This window comes from Ornithodoros turicata, chromosome 3 (assembly GCF_037126465.1).
Source record: "Ornithodoros turicata isolate Travis chromosome 3, ASM3712646v1, whole genome shotgun sequence".
Lineage (NCBI taxonomy): Eukaryota > Metazoa > Arthropoda > Arachnida > Ixodida > Argasidae > Ornithodoros > Ornithodoros turicata.
In genome coordinates, this window is record NC_088203.1 from 14,515,788 (window position 1) to 14,533,119 (window position 17,332).

General features: G+C 46.5%; 1 protein-coding gene across 2 annotated transcripts in view; it reads right to left on the minus strand.

The window, feature by feature from the left end:
* Positions 1–1,682: 1,682 nt before the first annotated feature.
* The window catches only part of LOC135388179 (protein piccolo-like), a 101,194-nt gene continuing 85,544 nt past the window's right edge, over positions 1,683–17,332 (minus strand). Inside the window, exons 11-22 of one of the 2 annotated variants that reach the window (XM_064617565.1) lie at positions 17,082–17,209; positions 16,790–16,880; positions 15,733–15,858; positions 15,557–15,665; positions 14,994–15,151; positions 12,669–12,739; positions 11,201–11,239; positions 10,994–11,127; positions 9,669–9,853; positions 9,407–9,591; positions 8,616–8,685; positions 1,683–7,074 (exon numbers count right to left, since the gene is read on the minus strand). In XM_064617565.1, coding sequence (XP_064473635.1) covers positions 6,965–7,074; positions 8,616–8,685; positions 9,407–9,591; positions 9,669–9,853; positions 10,994–11,127; positions 11,201–11,239; positions 12,669–12,739; positions 14,994–15,151; positions 15,557–15,665; positions 15,733–15,858; positions 16,790–16,880; positions 17,082–17,209 — 1,406 coding nt within the window. In that variant the 3' untranslated portion in view covers positions 1,683–6,964. Of the gene's footprint in view, positions 7,075–8,615; positions 8,686–9,406; positions 9,592–9,668; positions 9,854–10,993; positions 11,128–11,200; positions 11,240–12,668; positions 12,740–14,993; positions 15,152–15,556; positions 15,666–15,732; positions 15,859–16,777; positions 16,881–17,081; positions 17,210–17,332 lie in introns of those variants that run through there. The other variant, XR_010421296.1, reaches the window with a different exon arrangement.

Here is a 17,332-nt window from a genome sequence, read left to right on the forward strand (position 1 = left end):
ATTGCTGGTTGAACGGAGAGTCTGCAGTCGAGCGCCAAGGGGATGGGGGGATTTTGCCTCGTGTCTCTTGCGCGTATAATTTTGGCGTGGCTGCTGGCGGTCCCAAGCGGGAGCAGGTGTCCTTACATCATGCAAGCAAGGGACACAGAGAAGCCCGAGAAGATTGCGGAGTGCGATACGTGTTTCTATGTGCTTGCAAGGATTGCAGATGTAAAAACAATATTCGTATACTTTCGCGACCGGATTTTCGGACTGCAATAGTCTTGTCCTGGAATACATCCCACCCCTGTCGTCGGGAACATCGGGTTCACTCACTCGTCTATCGAAAATACTGTACTCCACTTGTTGAGCACATCGGATGCATTATAGCGTGATGCGAACGATTTTGTTGGCACGATCTTTCCGCATGCCAGATCCCAATTTCTTCTTCTTTTGATAACGTTCGTCAGTGAACATGACTTGCGCTTCTCGTTCCTTTCCTATCGCACTTTTTTTTAAAAGAAAAGTTAGTAAGGTAAAGAGGGTCCGATTGCCGGGCTTTCTGGGCTGTGTCCATTCAGGTGGAAAGGGGGAAAGTCGGTCAGCAGACGAGAGTCACACCTACGCGTAGACTCTATTATTTCGTATCATTCACACGGAGTTTGTGCATGTGCTGCCACCGGTACGCATGAATGTTTTGTGGCAGATGTGCCATTCATGAAAAATTATACTTCAGTGGTTTACCGTCGGAACATGCACGCCGGTCTGTGGAGCACATGTGGTTACTGTCGACGTCATGGGGCATTGACACGACTTCTGAAAGAGTTTTCGGCATGTACATACTCAGCGACAAAATTTTACTTTTATTTATTACCCTCAGTTAAAGTGAATCAAAGACAAGGTGGGACATACAGGGTGTATGCTATAAAAGGTCAGTCACATTTTCGCGCGTGGCGCGATACCTACTTGACAGACAGACTTCCGCTGCCGCAGAGTGAAGAAGTTACGGCAGGAAACCCTACAAAAAAATCGTCGATATCAGGCACTGCGTAACAAAATAGATACGGCCACGCAAACTTTCGTCTTCATGCATTTCCTATGCGCTATACCGACGTAAACACGCCAGTCTGTCGATAGTTGTTTGTAGCTTCCGCATGGTGCGCTAGTGACGTTGAATCCACATGTGTAGCTCCTGAACCGTCAACTGGCGCACAGCAAGGCACAAAGGATACAAAATACGACAGAAACAAATGGAACACGAAAAAATATAATAACAGGAATAATAGAGTCAAATGAAACTGTATAGAGACACAAAATGAATGAAATAAAAACGTTAGAAGGGCGGCTAAAAGTGTCGTTCTCGCAACAGAGCAATCGCAACAGACTGCCGTCTGCTAAGAGAAGAAGCAGAAATGTTTCGCTAGAAAGCGGCATACGAGCCGCAACATGTGCAGAAAACATCTAAAACAAATCGTATCAAGCTTCGTTAAACATAAATCTCAATGAGTACCCCAGGTACGTACCGTGCATAACAGAAATATGCGCCCACATGAGTTTGTTTGGGATTCAACGTCACTAGCGCCCCATGCGGAAGCTACAAACAACTATTGACAGACTGGCGTGTTTACGTCGGTATAGCGCATAGGAAATGCATGAAGACGAAAGTTTGCGTGGCCGTATCTATTATGTTACGCAGTGCCTGATATCGACGATTTTTTTGTAGGGTTTCCTGCCGTAACTTCTTCACTCTGCGGCAGCGGAAGTCTGTCTGTCAAGTAGGTATCGCGCCACGCGCGAAAATGTGACTGACCTTTTATAGCATACACCCTGTATATGTTCCGCTGTCCGCTGTGATCTCTGTCCGCTGTGATCTCTAACTGTCTCTCGCGAGCTCTAGTTTTCTTGTTTGTGCTATAACCTGGTGATTTTAAATAATTTTCGTGGGCACGCCTACGCACTGAACGAGTGCGATGCAGCCACAGACCGTTGACGCATGCGCATACTTCGAAGTCTCACTCACAATGCACTGTGAGCCAGACGGGTAGCATGGTATTCGTACAAAACTCTATGCACTTGACAAAACAACCCGTTAACAAAAGGTACGTGGAGGCTAGCACAAAAGAGCCAATGACCTGTAACTATAGGGCTCCGTGTTTTGCATGCTTCCCCCAAAGGTAATCACAACGATCCGAAACACCCCGAATTTCATAAGGTCAGCCCAGGTTCCCAACCCGAATGTTTGTTTCTCAGACACAGTAAACTACCGTTATAGCTTATAACGAGAGCGCTTTATTCGAAGTATCGCTGTATGCGAAATACATGCAATTCGAACCGGATTATTCGAATTGTACTGCTAGCAAACCTCAGTTTACTGTGAAGTGTGAGCCCACAAAAGCCCGTATGGCAAATCCAGCTCACGTGCTTTTTTTTTGTTCCTAAATTAAAAGGCTGGGCTGCAAAGGTGCTCATCACCAATTCTTCCCCCGGTTTAATGTTTTTTTTTTAAGATTCCCGCAGTGTTTCTCAGATTCACCGATGCCACTGTAAATTTTTTTTGTGGGACTTCCGGTAGTAGTGAATTGCCGCGTATATCGAATTTCCCCTAGTTCCGTTCACTTCGTTATAACGAGGCTTTCCTGTATGTCCGGCTATACCGAAGAACAATACAAAATAAAGTCACACCCTTCGAATTTCGGTCGCAACACGGAACCCTACAACCCGCAATCCCCCCTCCCCCTACATGTGGCCTTGTGAGTGATCCCTTGGAAACATCGAAATATGTACACATTTAGAGAGATGCGGCAGAGGCACAAATCAGAGCGTGTACACGACGCACATATTCTATTGTTGTCGTTGGGAAACAATTCGTCAAAAAAGTGGTTTCTCCCGTCTTAATCAATATTGCAATCTTCAGCTATACCTTTATCTCGAAAAATACGTGAAGAGGTCTCGATCTGAGATGCTGCACAGCTGGTAGCAGTCCATTCGCATTATTATAATTTTTCGGTCGACGAAATCACTCGAAAAGATGGCCCCGTGGCGTCTTTGCCACTTTGGAGACGCTTAAATAATCTAAGTATCGGTGCCGAGTCACAAGGGGGAGCCACCGGCACCATTTCATTTCCAAGCTGCATAATGGCGTCTACAGGAAACACGTGAGTACTCTGTCACGTTAATATTCGGCTGCCGCGCGGCACTACAGATCACAGATGGCGCTGTGTGCAGCGTAGTTGCAGTGCCGTGTATGCCAAAGGGAGTCCGGCCATTAATGGGACCTGCCTATACCTGAGGCTCCACCCACTTTTTGAGGTATCTAGCCAATCACAGGTCGAAATACAGTTGTCTATTATGACATCCATCCAGTACTTATACCTCACCCTTATTTACTGGGTGCCAACATTTTGGAGAAACTCGATTGATTTGGATTGAAATGGATATCACTGGTGACAGACCAAAACGACGGATTTTGCGCCCACTTTTATCAACGCCATCTGCATGGAGAGAGGCATGTTGGGAAGGCTCAGAATTGCAGAAATGGTTGCTGGCAGAAATGATTGGCCAGGAGAGCGGTACAACCGCTTCTTCGTAGTTCGTAGCAGACGACTGCCGGTATGAAGTTTTAAATCACGTAATGTAAGTAGATCGAATCAAAAATGAGCAAAGATGTATGTATAAATAAAATGCAATTATATAATGCAAAGTCTTACGTATAAGGGTCGTCCTTCTTGCTATTTTCTTGCTATCACGATCTTAACGCCGAAACATCCCATTTTCGCGTAAATAACGATGGCGGAGCGAAACTTTAAGCTGATTTTGCAGATGCGTACATGAGGATATATACTCACAGTATGAAATTAAAGTAGTCTGTGAAAATTTTTTGTCAAGAAATCTCCGCTTCGCCGTTCCAAGCACCATCCTCCATCTTGGAGAAAATTTGGTGTCATGGCAGCGCCCATGGAAAACGGTCACCAATGAAATGTGCCCAAGTTTGATTGACAGGTCGAGCCTCTTTTTTAGGCTCTTCCTAATAGCCAGACTCCCTTTGGCATACACGGCACTGCGTAGATGGTGCGGAAACGAAATGGCGTCGAGCGCTCTGTTCGGTGATGTCAGCAGTGACGTCACTCAGCCCCCCTTTCTCCAGTCTGCAGAGGCGCAAAAACCGAAACTCTGTACACCCACAATATGGGTCGTGGTAAGGATGGGACTGGCTGGTCTTTCTTTTTTTTATTCTTCTTTACAGAGGTATCGTTTCTGGTTCGTACATTTAGTTTTGTAATAAGTCTATAAGTTGGGTTGAGACATTTCCTCGCTTTATAACAGTACTCGCTTTACAATCCTTATCAGTGGGCGAAATGATAACGCAACGTTTTCGGCGAATAGTTCTATCTTTGTGTAGCGAGGTTAGAGTGCGGATATTGAGCAAAAATAAACGACTGTTTCCTATGTAGTACAAGTATTTATATATAACCGTGTCACGTTATAAAACTGCAGAGTATTTACAGATGTTCTTCTGGAGCCGACGAGTGCAATATCATAGTAACATTCCTCGATAAGACTTTGCATAAAACAGGCAAATATGACCCATTCATGGCTTTAAGTATTATATATTATTATTATTATTAATATGGCTATCTCGTAGAGTGGAACATCCTAAAAGGCAGATATACCCATTGAACATCGTACAGTTTTACACATGTTAGGCCTCTGTACAAATCAGAGAACAGTTGGCAGACACACATAACATGAGCCCAGGGGGCAATGGAGCCTTTTTTTTTTTTTTTTTCTGGTGACCGGGGATATGTCAGCCTTCACAACCAAGGTGGCGGTCACGTCATTTGGGAACACCGCATCCGGGGTAATTCAACCACAACCTTGATATGACGACATAAAAACACACTTTGGCTCGGGAGGTTATGAGTACAACTGCGAGGGTTACACGCGGAGCCATTACGGTACAGTCCGGTGCGAGAGTGTACACACGGCGCATCTCAGTGTAGCCCGGTCCGAGACTATACATGGAGCATATATATGTATAGTCTGGTCCAGCCAAAAGAAATGAACAAATTAAGAATGAGTACAGACAATTCTAACTACTGTTGTTATTGTACATTGTATTACTTTTATGAAAAAGAGTCAGAGACGGGAGCTGGATAGCTGGACACATTTTCAAACTTCACAAGGAATTGCACGACAGAGTTCATCAGCGAAGCCTCGCCTGAGACTCCTGTTGTCTTAATTGTGAAACTGCAGTGAATGGAATCGGTGTTTTCAGTACGGTGTGCTGAGGCAACACCACCTACACAGAGAAGGCCTGCTCACTCGTCGACGTGACGTAACAACTAAGAGTCGGCCAATCAGGATCGTGTTTTCAATGGCCGTAGCCAATCACGAACGTGCTTTCAGCAGTCGTAGCCATGGAGAACCGGCGTAGTCTGCGAGTGGTGATTGAACGTCCCAGCGTACTAACTGGTGTAAACTTTAAAATAAATCGCAAAACGGTCCCATATCTTTCTCAAAACAATGTTGCATATCTTAACTACAGATTTAAGTCTGCAGGTTCAAAGTTAGGCGCAATCATTTGCTACTTCTTGAATTCGCAGAACGGGGAATCGCAGCAGTAGCAGACGAATTCTGACTTTATACGTTTACGTAGCGAAGGAGGGAGAGGAGACAATAAACAGGCCTTCTGTTGGAGAAGGCCTCTCCAAAACTCTCTCGTCCACGCGTTGACGTCAGTATACTGGGATGATCGGCGACGTGTCGTCTGCTTCGTCGCGACACCGCTTTCGTGTAATTTGGCCGGCGCCCATCCTAGTAGGATGACGTCACGCGGAGTTATCCTGGTGGTGTTGGCTGGAGATACCGAAGACAAAAATGACTGTTCCTTCTTGTGGAGATTATTCGCGATGGTACATCAATTTTGTTCAGCAATATATAGCAGTCAATTAACCGTCTATGACACATCCGATAGATGCTCCGGTCTGGGACGCCGCATGCGGTGGGCGTTGCACAATAGGCGTTAAAACTGAGGCCCAAACACGATGTTCCTGGTGTTCCAACGCTCGGGATTTTACCTTATAGCCGATCGTACCTATAGCGCAGCTTCAACGAGAACGATGCAAGGTTTCTGGAACTCTACATGTTTCAGTGTAATCCTTTTACTTTTGTGGGATCTGGAACTGCCGACGGCTGGTCTCAAGCGAGGCTTCGCTTTGCGGTAAATGGGAAGAACGCCATGTGTGTTAAATGCATACCAATCGAAGAAACCTTTGTAGAAGGCACTTAAAATAATGTACGCAATTATTATTGCAATACCATCTATTGCAATATAGCCCGGCCCTCAACGGAACCGTAACATTCAGGAACGCCTTAAAGCAGCTGTGACCTCTTGCTTGTGCCTTGCCGGTTACGCATCACATATAATACCTCATACTCGGATAGTCTACCCTCTTAAGTGCAGTGTGGAAAGTGTCCCAATGTGCAAACCCCAGGGGCGCGTTGATTGGTCACGAGGAGGTCGACCCGGAGAAAGAGAAATGAGTGACCAATACGCTCCACCGTCTTCCCTTCCTACATCTCTTCGCTCCCTAATTTCGTGGAGATATCCACAAGGGAGTAGTGCGATCACAAGGAAGTGCCCTAGCCCCGGGGCCGTAAATCCCATGGTGGTGTAAGATAATTAGTTTTCGAATGTTTCAGTTAGCTACTTCGCCCTCTGCGAAACTAATGACGCATCAGTGAAGCAAGATGTCACAACCCCTTTAAAATGAAACCCCAAAGGAAACGCAAAGTCATACATATATGTACAGAAAGTCCCGCGATGTGTGTGACCACTTAAGAACAACGACGACACTTGCTGTACAACGGTGGCATGACGAACCAGCGCCACTGAGAGTCAGTCTGCTCTGTTGACCAAGAGGAACACCAACCACAGCGCCTCCAGGAGACGACGAGCGGTCACAGGAAAGGCGTCATTCCATATCTAGAAGAGGTTGCAGACGGCGCCTTGGCAACCCTGTGGAAGCAGTGGATGAGCGGTCAGGTTGGAAGTAGGAAAGATGGGCACTCGGTGACGACGGGTCTGGTTGCCGACTGAAAGGCAGGGAAAACATCTCTTAGGCACGCCATGTGACGACACTGCGCAACTTGGTGCACGGTCGTTTGTTTTGAATAAACCTCTGCCCGAGAAATGTCATCATGACGTTGGTAGACAGACTGAAACCGAAACAAATCAGAAGGGGAGGACTGGGTTCCACGAATGGACACTTGTTCGCTGCCTCCAATTGAAAGAAAAGTACAGTCCGGTGCGAGAGTGTACACACGGCGCTTCTCAGTGTAGCCCGGTCCGAGACTATACATGGAGCATATATATATGTATGGTCTAACTACTGTTGTTATTGTACATCGTATTACTTTTATGAAAAAGAGTCAGAGACGGGAGCTGGATAGCTGGACACATTTTCAAACTTCACAAGGAATTGCACGACGGAGTTCATCAGCGAAGCCTCGCCTGAAACTCCTGTTGTCTTAATTGTGAAACTGCAATGAACGGAATCGGTGTTTTCAGCATGGTGTGCTGAGGCAACACCACCTACACAGGGAAAGCCTGCTCACTCGTCGACGTGACGTAACAACTCAGAGTCGGCCAATTAGGATCGTGTTTTCAATGGCCGTAGCAAATCACGAACGCGCTTTCAGCAGTCGTAGCCATGGAGAACCGGCGTCGTCTGCGAGTAGTGATTGAATGTCCCAGTGTACTAACTGGTGTAAACTTTAAAATAAGGTAGCGTCCCTTTCAGGGACCACCCTAATCCCCTCAAGACCGTGGCTTTCGGGCGCGACGTTGTACGCCTTGTTCGAGCGTATACGCCAACTCTACCAAATTGGTGGCGCTGTCAAACACTATGACGTCATTCGTCAGGGAGAGGTCTATTAGTAACGAGTGTACGAGCAGTCATTGGTTCCTTGAACTCCTCAAGGTCATGGGAAAGTGACCAACAAAGAAGCAAGATCATCGTACTGAAGAATCTGAAGCAAGAATCTGAAGCACTAAAGCCACTCTCTGCCTCCTTAAAAGAGAGAGGTATAGTAACCGCGAGCAACCCATGGAACCTGGGATCTCCATAAGCCCTTATAAAAGAATTGGAGCAGGAGGCTCCCCCTAGGGGCAGCCACCCTGCTCCAGCACCCCTTTCAGCTTATGTACTACTACTACTACTGAGCTCCAGACATAATCCATTCAGTCCAACTTCCTGCGAGAGCTGCTTCAGCAAGAAATAATGGGACCCTTATAGTTTCCCTTGCCAAAGGCTTTTACCCCTTCAAACATGTGCCAAGCAATAACGCTTATCTCAGTGCAGTAACTCAGATGTCTTATGGAAAAGCAAAACGAAGAGTTCAGCGAACGTTTGTTTGACTTGCAACGCTCACACTTCCTGATATGGCAACGCGTAAGTAACTTGCCAGTGAAATATGAAAGGTTCTTGGGCAAATTGAGGATGTGTATGTATTTGTCCCTTCTCTGTTTTTCCAGCCTCAGAACATCAGTTCTTTCATGTTTAACTTGTCAGTGTACACGTGTTCACAGTGTTTACACCAACGTATGTATAAAAATGCAAAATACATATGCTTACTCCTTGAGTCAATGGAAGACACGGATCTCCTCCGAAAATGCTTGATGAACTTCTTCTCTGGCACGTTGCTCTGCGGGGGACAGCAATGTATGAGAAGCAGCACATCAGGCAATGGTCACCAGTGATGGCCAGTAGTTAACTACATGCAGTTAAATTGCTAGTTAAACTACCTGATTGTAGTTAAAAAGTAGTTATCAACTACTTGCAAAAATGTAGTGTGCAACTACTAGTTAAACTACTATTTCGAGTAGTTAACTGTAGTAGTTAGGTTACGGCAGGCGCCAACTACTTCCGATTTTGTCGCAAGCTTTACGGCACAATTGTGCTTCCGACTTTTACCTTTTGCTACTTGTTTGATGAGAACGAAGGTGCAGAGCAATGCTTGTGATTCATATTTAGGTGTCCAAGAACACTATCGAATGGGATTGATGTTGATGGACAACGTTAAGTAGCTAGAGATGTAGTTCAAATACATTGCAGTAGTTAAAGAAGTAGTTTTAACTACTTCCCCTGAAAAGTAGTTGAACTACTAGTTGAACTACTCCATTGCAAAGTAGTTAGTAGTTATAGTTAAACTACTGTAGAAGTAGTTAGTGGCCATCACTGATGGTAACACATGTAACGCTAGAAGGATCTGTTCCCTTTGCAGCACTTCCACCTTCCAGCGCTTCGTTTTCAACTGTCGTGAGGCTGAATTACCGAGGGTAAAGCGGTCCGCATTTTACGTTCGCGGCCTGGAGTAACTGCTGGAGTAGCTGCCATCCTACAGTTTGCAATATGGTTCTACTCACCATTATAGTCCTTTTCAACATGTCGTCTGTGCTATCGGAGCATCCTAACTTGTGTCCACCTGCCATGCTGAGCCTGGCGAGTTTGCTGCTGCCGAAGTTGAAGAAACTGCCGCGAGAGTGCTTGCTACTCTCCGTGTGCTGTTGAAGTTTGTACCAGTGGGACTGTTCATCTAGCAGGGTCATGTCTGCAATGCCCCATAACTGTACGGTTAGGGTTACTCCAGGTACGGTTGCGGCATATACCACGATGGGCCGTCTTTACCTGACAGATCGAGGACGGTCTCGCCGAGGAACTCGTTCGCACCGGATACGTCGTAGTTCCAGACGCTTATTTCTAAGAAACTTGTACGCAAATCGTCGGGTGCCACTTCAGGATAAACCATCGTCTGCTTCCACACGGGGTTGCTGCAGCGGGAAAAGTACCGGGTGCGACGCTGGTTCTCCACACTAGACAGAAGAACGAAGGAAAAGGCACTTAACACTGTATTCTTCCTGTCGGATGAGCTTGAAAGATGTCGACTTTGAAGGCTTTTTTTTTTTTTTGTGGGCACTAAGTAGGTTCGAAGCGGTTGAAACGCAGTCACAGCAAGGGGACAATTCAAAATTCTTACAGTGACAACAACAACAACTTTATTGCGAGATGATGAATGGGGAGTTTCATCTCCAGGGGCGATACTCTACCCCATTGCTGGTGGTGATGCGGGGAATGAAATAATGATCTCCTCCTTCACAATAAGGGTCGAAGTCCTATGGTATCCAGAAAGGTGAAGACGGCTTTGAGGGCAGAGCGTTGGTGGGCTGGATGTGCACCCAGGGACAACTACTTTTTTACTGTATAAATAAGTTCGGTACATTCTTCAGAAATTAGAAACAAAGTTGGTTTGGCGGTGGAGGACTCGTTATTTGCCAAAGGAGCTGGGAAGCATATCGAAGCCTCTCTCTCCGGCCTCCTTGACCCTGCGTGACGTCACAGGTAGACCCGTGCGGGCCGTCGGCTGTTTACTTAGTTTCGTGCGCGCGCTTGGTGACTTCTTCGTGCGACATAGATGGTGCAGATAGTTATCTGTTTTGGAAACACCAACTTTATAGTTTAGGAAGCACCAGCTTTATGAATCGTTAAAGTAATGGCGTGATGGACTTTCAAACATCGATATATCGATAATTTATCGATATAAATATCGCTATTTTAATCGATTTTATCGTTTTTTTACGATATTCTTTATCGATATCGAAAGTTTCGATACTTCTCGCATCATTCGTTCGCCCCGTCCCAAACCCTACCACATGGAGTGATCGAAATCAAGTGTCCCTACTTTCCTTCATATGCTTCTTCGACCGATATTGAAACTCTGGAAGTAGCGCTACCAAATGCTGGGCCAAGTGGGGCTTTCTGGTCTCTCGTGGCGGATGAGCAGGAAAAAGAAACACATGCGCACACGACAAGCACTTTTTACTGTTGAGTTGTCGGTATCACTGCGTGAAGTTCGGTGCCTTGCACGGAACGCGAACTCCGTTGACACACGCATTAGTTCAGCAGAGTGCGGCGCACTGGTCTGATCCTTAGGGATGGTCAGGGACAAATCTTACCTTCTCTTTGGCAAGAGAAGACACTTGACAAATGGATCAGGAAGACCGCTGTTGTCTCTAGCTGTTACCAAGTGACGAGCCTCTACTATGGTGACGTACAAAATGGCCGCCTTGCTGTCGTAACAAACTTGCAGCTGGTGAAAAAAACAAACAAAAACGGAATAGGTTAATGTCGGAGAAACAGAGAGCGAAAATAGAAGGACTCACTTGGATCTCTCCAGTTATGTTCCCTTCCTTGCAGGTGTTCTGCGTGAGAATATGACGGTGTATTTTACGGTGAACTTTCACGGGGACTATACCCTTTAGTGCGGTAAAATGACAAGTATCATGATCTCACCGTGCTACTCATAAAAATTTCGAGAATCTAAACAATCCACTGTCATGGTTACAACGACATCAAGACGAACACCGACACGTCAGACAACGGTTTAGGCTGCCACAGATCAAGCATTAGTCATTCCATAGAACGTGTCAAAAGAATATACAATACAGTAACCGAAGCAAGAACGTGAACCGTGAATACATCGAAAGCACATTCAGTGCAAGGTAAGAATTTGCTCAAGGCACGTCTCAAGATACGGTCACCAAGGTTGGTGAAGCGGCAAGGCCACGACATCGACAGTTCCCAAAGAAAGCGCCACAGCCAAGCATCCACCAACGCGCCGACGCATACTGCATTGCAGATAATCCCAGCTCTCTATAGGGATCAACTTCGTATTAGGGCGCGATTGAAGAAAAAAAAAAAACATGATGGCTCTCGTGGAGATAAAGTACCAGATTTAGAAGCACCTTACTATAAGATGTCACGTCGGACCTGTGACAATCATCTGGTAACTCCTAACAACACTACAAAAATATTACAAGGTATGCTATGCATCGTCAATGGAAGCTGTTTCGTGGGCGGGCAGGATTTAGCTGTGGAAATTAGCTCTAAAAGTACTATTCTTTGCTCAGGGTGGGTTACTAACAGCGCGTGTTGTGCTTCAAAATTGGAAAGTATAGCACCAAATAAATGGTGTAGTAAATACAATGCTACGAACGTAAGAAAATGTACCGTACACGAGGCTTAGCAAGGGCGCAGGGTTATTAGCACCAGAATTCGTGCGTAAAGCTGCGACTAGGTTTGACCATGGCGGACCGTAAGGTTCTTTGAAGGGCGCATTCGCACTGTAAAACTTGCCGTCGTTTCGAACGCCTTAAAATGCAAATACATACCCGTGGTAGACCTCGTCACGAAAAGTGACTTCAAGAGGGGAAGCTTAAGGTAATCCGCCCTCCAGAAGCGTTCACAAAATGATGTAAAAAAAGAAGGTGATGTGTACAATTGTCCCATGAATGTCCCCCCTAGGACGAAATATTTACGCCTGCGCTAAGGCATTCTTGATGAAAACTGTAGCCCTGTTCTAGGCGCGGTGCATCCTTACAAGGCATGCGCAGTGCCGATTCCGTTAGCAGCGCTCGCTATTGCACCGTTTGCGATCGTGTCTTTCCGTTACGATGTTGGGCACTTGTCGATAAACGGAGGCAAGTGGTACGACGACAAAGTGACAAAGAACACAGTGACAGGTGAACGGAAGAGCGGTTAACATGCAAGACGAACCAAGCGCGTCGCCAACCATGTGTGCAACAGAGCCCACTTTGGACAGAGGCAGGCAGCGCGGGCACAAATTCTTACCTTGCCACTGTGACACTTAGCATAGGTAGGGGAAACGGTGGCCGGGCTCTGCCGCGCCTCCGATGACGCCTCTGGAGGGCAGGGCAACCAATCACCAACCAGAGCAACACTCGGCTACAATCGCGATCCCTCACACTATACTTCCGTACAGCCCAGTCGGCACACGTATACGCTCGATCGAAAAAGTAACGCCTTCTTATATCTCACAACCAGTTTATATTGAAGTAAAAGTCTCAGGTCTAGAGAAGCCGATATTTCGTACAAGGACTGTTCCTCTTCCTCTACTACAACGTCTTCCGTGAGGGCACAGTGCGCTGTGTGCTGAGATTTCAGTGCACGCTGAAGAATATTCAGGTGGGCAAAATTAATCCACAGACCTCTCACTCATGATCACAGTTGTCTCGCGACGTGAAGCCACGAACTGGACACCGTGTACACTGGCGATGACCAGTTAGGACGGTGCCCGAGAGAAGAGGCGCTGGTTCTGTTTGAAATATCGACGGTTCCCGACTTGAGGCTTTTGCCTTAATCTACTATCATCAATTCGCTGGATTATCCAGCGACAACCAGCTTTATGTCACCAGGAGCGAACCCCTATTTAGAGAAAAGCAGCATGAGCTGGACTAGCTGCACAGGAGGTGATATAGTGCAGTATAGTGCTAGTGCAGAGGAGGACATATGCTAATCGCGTCAGAAAACCAATGTGTACAAGCTGCACAGCCTAGCACTGTTAACAGTACTATGAAACAGTCATAGCCGAAGAGGGACGCTAAAGTCCTGCAGATGATGCCCTGGTATACGAGAGTCACAGTCACTGCGCTTGGTTGCAGAAACGCCAATAATAATAGTAAAAAGCTTTGTGCATTGATTTTGTATGTAGAACAAACGTCATTTACATGTTGCCTCAGGTATACATTTATGACTGGTGAGTGCTTATTTTGTTTAGATTTCGATGAACTTCCAACGAAAGATTCTGTTGTCTCTAATCTGATGTGCGCAACACTTCAACAGTCCCGATCAGGGATTTTCCCAGGACTTTAATTTTGGGGAGTGCTGGCGGAATATAGGGGATGTACCACCTTGTCGTCGTTCAATCAGCACTGTACTGCATAGATACAGTCAAAGGCGGCAATAGACGCCCTTCTGAAGACAGGTGCATAAGAATGGTCATCCTAGCTCTCGGTGTAACGCACCTGGTACTGTTATGAAAAAAAAAAAAAAAAACACCGCTGGGGTTATGCTGAGACTAATATGCCAGCCAATGACGGCGACGTCATGGTGCATTCTCAACACTTTCCAGAGTTTCATCAAGCACGCAGACGTACGTACACTTGCATAGTTCTATTCCTATAACACACTCCAATCTCTTTTTGTTCGTCCTTTCTCTCGCTCATTTTCTGTTTGTTTTGCCACATCGTGTCAATACAATTTGATTTCGCTCCGCGAAATACAGTCCCCCGTAAACGTCAACCTTTTATTAACGGGCTTGGTTGCGCAGTTTGTTGTATTTTCAATATGAGGCCACTGACACATTGACTAGTTCACTCTGTGAAACGCGAAAGGTTATATGCCCTAGATGAACTTAAACGGCAGGTGAAAAAACAAGACCTAGAACTTCAAAACGCAAAAGAAGGCTGCGTGTATACATAATCGTTGGACCAACCACAAGATGAGAGAGGAAGAACGAGCACATTTCAGAGATTTAAAGGGACATCATACCCCCCCCCCCCCCCGGAGGGAAGGGGGGGAGCGTTCGACAAGAAATTTTTGCACTCTAAAAGCAGTACTTCACCGCATAACACGCTGCGCGCCAACCACTGCCACGAATGATAGTGTTATCGCTCCTGATTCCAAGAGAGAGGGGGCGTACGCCTTTTTGTGTCAATTTGGATATATGATAATTGACACAAAATGGCGTACGCCCCTCTCGCTCTCTGCGAATCAGAAGCGATATCACACTATCATTCGCGGCAATGGGTGGCGCACAGCGTGCTATGCGGGGAAGCTCTGCTTTTAGAGACGGGGGGGGGGGGGGGGGGCGTGCCGAGCGAATTTGGGTGGGGGTGAGGGGGTGCTGGGAAAATTCCTGGTCCCGATAACACTGCGACGTGGTAGGGGATCAAGATCCTTGGTAATGGTAACGTGACGTTACACGTAAGGTTTGTCAAACATTGCCGCTGGACTGCCCAGAGAAAACATGCCGCGCGAATAACAAATTGCTGTGGTCTCATTAATGGTGGGCTGAAATTTCGCCGGAATCCTTGCAACGCTGCTGTACACGAATAATTTTAGTACGCCGGAAAGACTGGCAAATATGTGACGCACCTGTGACTTCGTCCGGCGAGGCATCGTACGACGAGGTGACGTTAAGGCTCCTATGCTTCATGGCCTTGTTGGCGCAGTTGGCTCCTCCGACGCCCAAACGCGGAGCCCTCCTCGTCTGACGAACGCCATCGCCCCTGGTGTCTAGCATATTGAAGTCACTGCATGGGTGAGCATATACCTTATGCAATGAGGTCAAGGTACAGCGTATCCCTGTAGCTTCCTCCTTTCCCTGTTTTGTGCAGGTCGGGCCCTCATTGGTTGGGCCTCACATAAGGAGGAAACAAGTTTGAGGTGGACCATGTGCGTTCCAGCATGATCTCAGTGTCGACGACAGAGGGAGACTTAGTTTACAAAGCCACATACTCAAACAACGACTACGTGTTAGCCGAGTTTCCTCCTCATTTGGCCAGTCATTCTGTTTACCTCCTTTCATGCGCAGAAACATTCTGTCGTAGCGCATTGTATAATGCTTGAATTCAGGCTTCTCAAAGTAACGTGATAGTCTGACAAACAGTACACTGCGATTTTCGTACTAGAAGCCGTGGATTATCCTCTATGCGTACCTCCTAATGACGATCTCCACTTCATCGGCTGACGAGGCTATAATGCGCTGTACCTCCTCATATGTTTTCCCGGTCAAAGGAATTCCATTCCACTCTAACACTTGGTCACCTGATACAAGAGGAGACAACGCTGGTGTTAGACATATTCGTACGTGAAAGGGATTTGGAAGAAGTACCTTCGTTGACTTCCCCTAGTGTCTCCACGACGCCACCAGCGTAAACCTTGGCAACGTAGGCGCCAAGTACTCCATTGCTCCCTGGTATCACTTTGCCACCGACAACTTTCATTCCAAGCCCATTCCCTGAGAAGGATGAATCGAGCGATGCAGAAATGGCGACGGCATCAGCCTTGTAAGCTTACAGCATTCATTGCTACACGGAACTCTGGTTCACGGGCACGTTATTGTGGTCAACAGTATTCTAGTCAAGGAAGTGTTTTAGTCAAGACTGTGTTTTATAGTCAAGGATGTAATCTGGCCGGGGCAGTTCGAATATTTATGTAGCCGAAGCAAGGACCGTACCGGACCGTATACGTGTGCAGAACATGCAGGCGCCCAATATGTGCAAAAGAGTCTTCGTGTGAAGCAGCATTCGCTTATGGCGTTTTCAGTGCGGCGCGTACAGTTTGGGAACTATTCGAACATGTTTGGTTTGAAAGAGACTAAATGCGAATAATAATTCTATCCACGACGAAGACCGAAACACACGGACACAGAAGACACACGTAAGTCCTGTGTCCGTGTCTGTCGGTCTTCTTCATGGATCTACACCAGCTAGCCTGCGCACCCTTCCCCTTGTTTCACAGGAATTCTATATTCGATTCGGAACTCGGATCGAATACACGATTGCTGGCCTATTCCAAACAATCCGAATATTCTCACGGCCCTAATTCTAAGTGTTCCAGTCAGAATGACATTCTAGACAAGAGGGTATTCTAGTCAGGACGGTATTCTAGCCAAAGAGGTTGCTCTAGTTAAAATTGTACTAGTGAAATTGGTACTGTAGGAAAAGGTTACTCTAGTCAGGAAGTTATTCTAGTCGACGAACTGCTGTAGTCGCGGTATATAATGTTCTAGTCAAGGAAGTGCTCAGATCAGGGAGGTGTCCTAGTCAATGTGGCATACTAACCACGGAAGTGTTCTTCTCTAGGACATACCAATACGCCACGGATCAAGAACACAGAAGCTAAAAGACCAAGGACAAAGCAGAAGTGCTGCTTACCTATGTACTTACCACTAATGGAACGATCTTTGGGATCTCTGGTTAAAAGAATGCGTTTTACTGGAAAGAAATACTTCTGTGATGTCTTGTGGAGGGATGAACTCTGCAAGGTAACGATACAACAAGGTGAAGATGGTGCACGCTCATTGCTGTTAGCCAGCAGAGCAAGCAGAGCTCATGTATATCCATATACCCCTCAGATTACACCGCATAGGCCTTATATGAAATGCTTCCCAATGCAACCGCGTTGAAGCAGAGATGAGATAGAGATGTATGAAGAGTGGAAGTGTGCGTACGTTCTTACTTGTGCTTTCCGCCCTTGGCGCAGCAACTCTGCATTCTGGTCTGCCGTCATGCGATCCGAGGCGAGGCTGTGCTGGCGGCTCGCGAGGCGCTCGCTCTCCAGCCTGTCTCGGTACATTTTTTCAGATACTGAAAACAAAAAAGCATCTCGCTCGAGCACAACTATATTGTACACGAAAGGGCGAATGAAGTCGGGGATGAGGCCTACACTCTTAAAAATGACCTTCACCGCATAGCACGCTCCTATAGCCA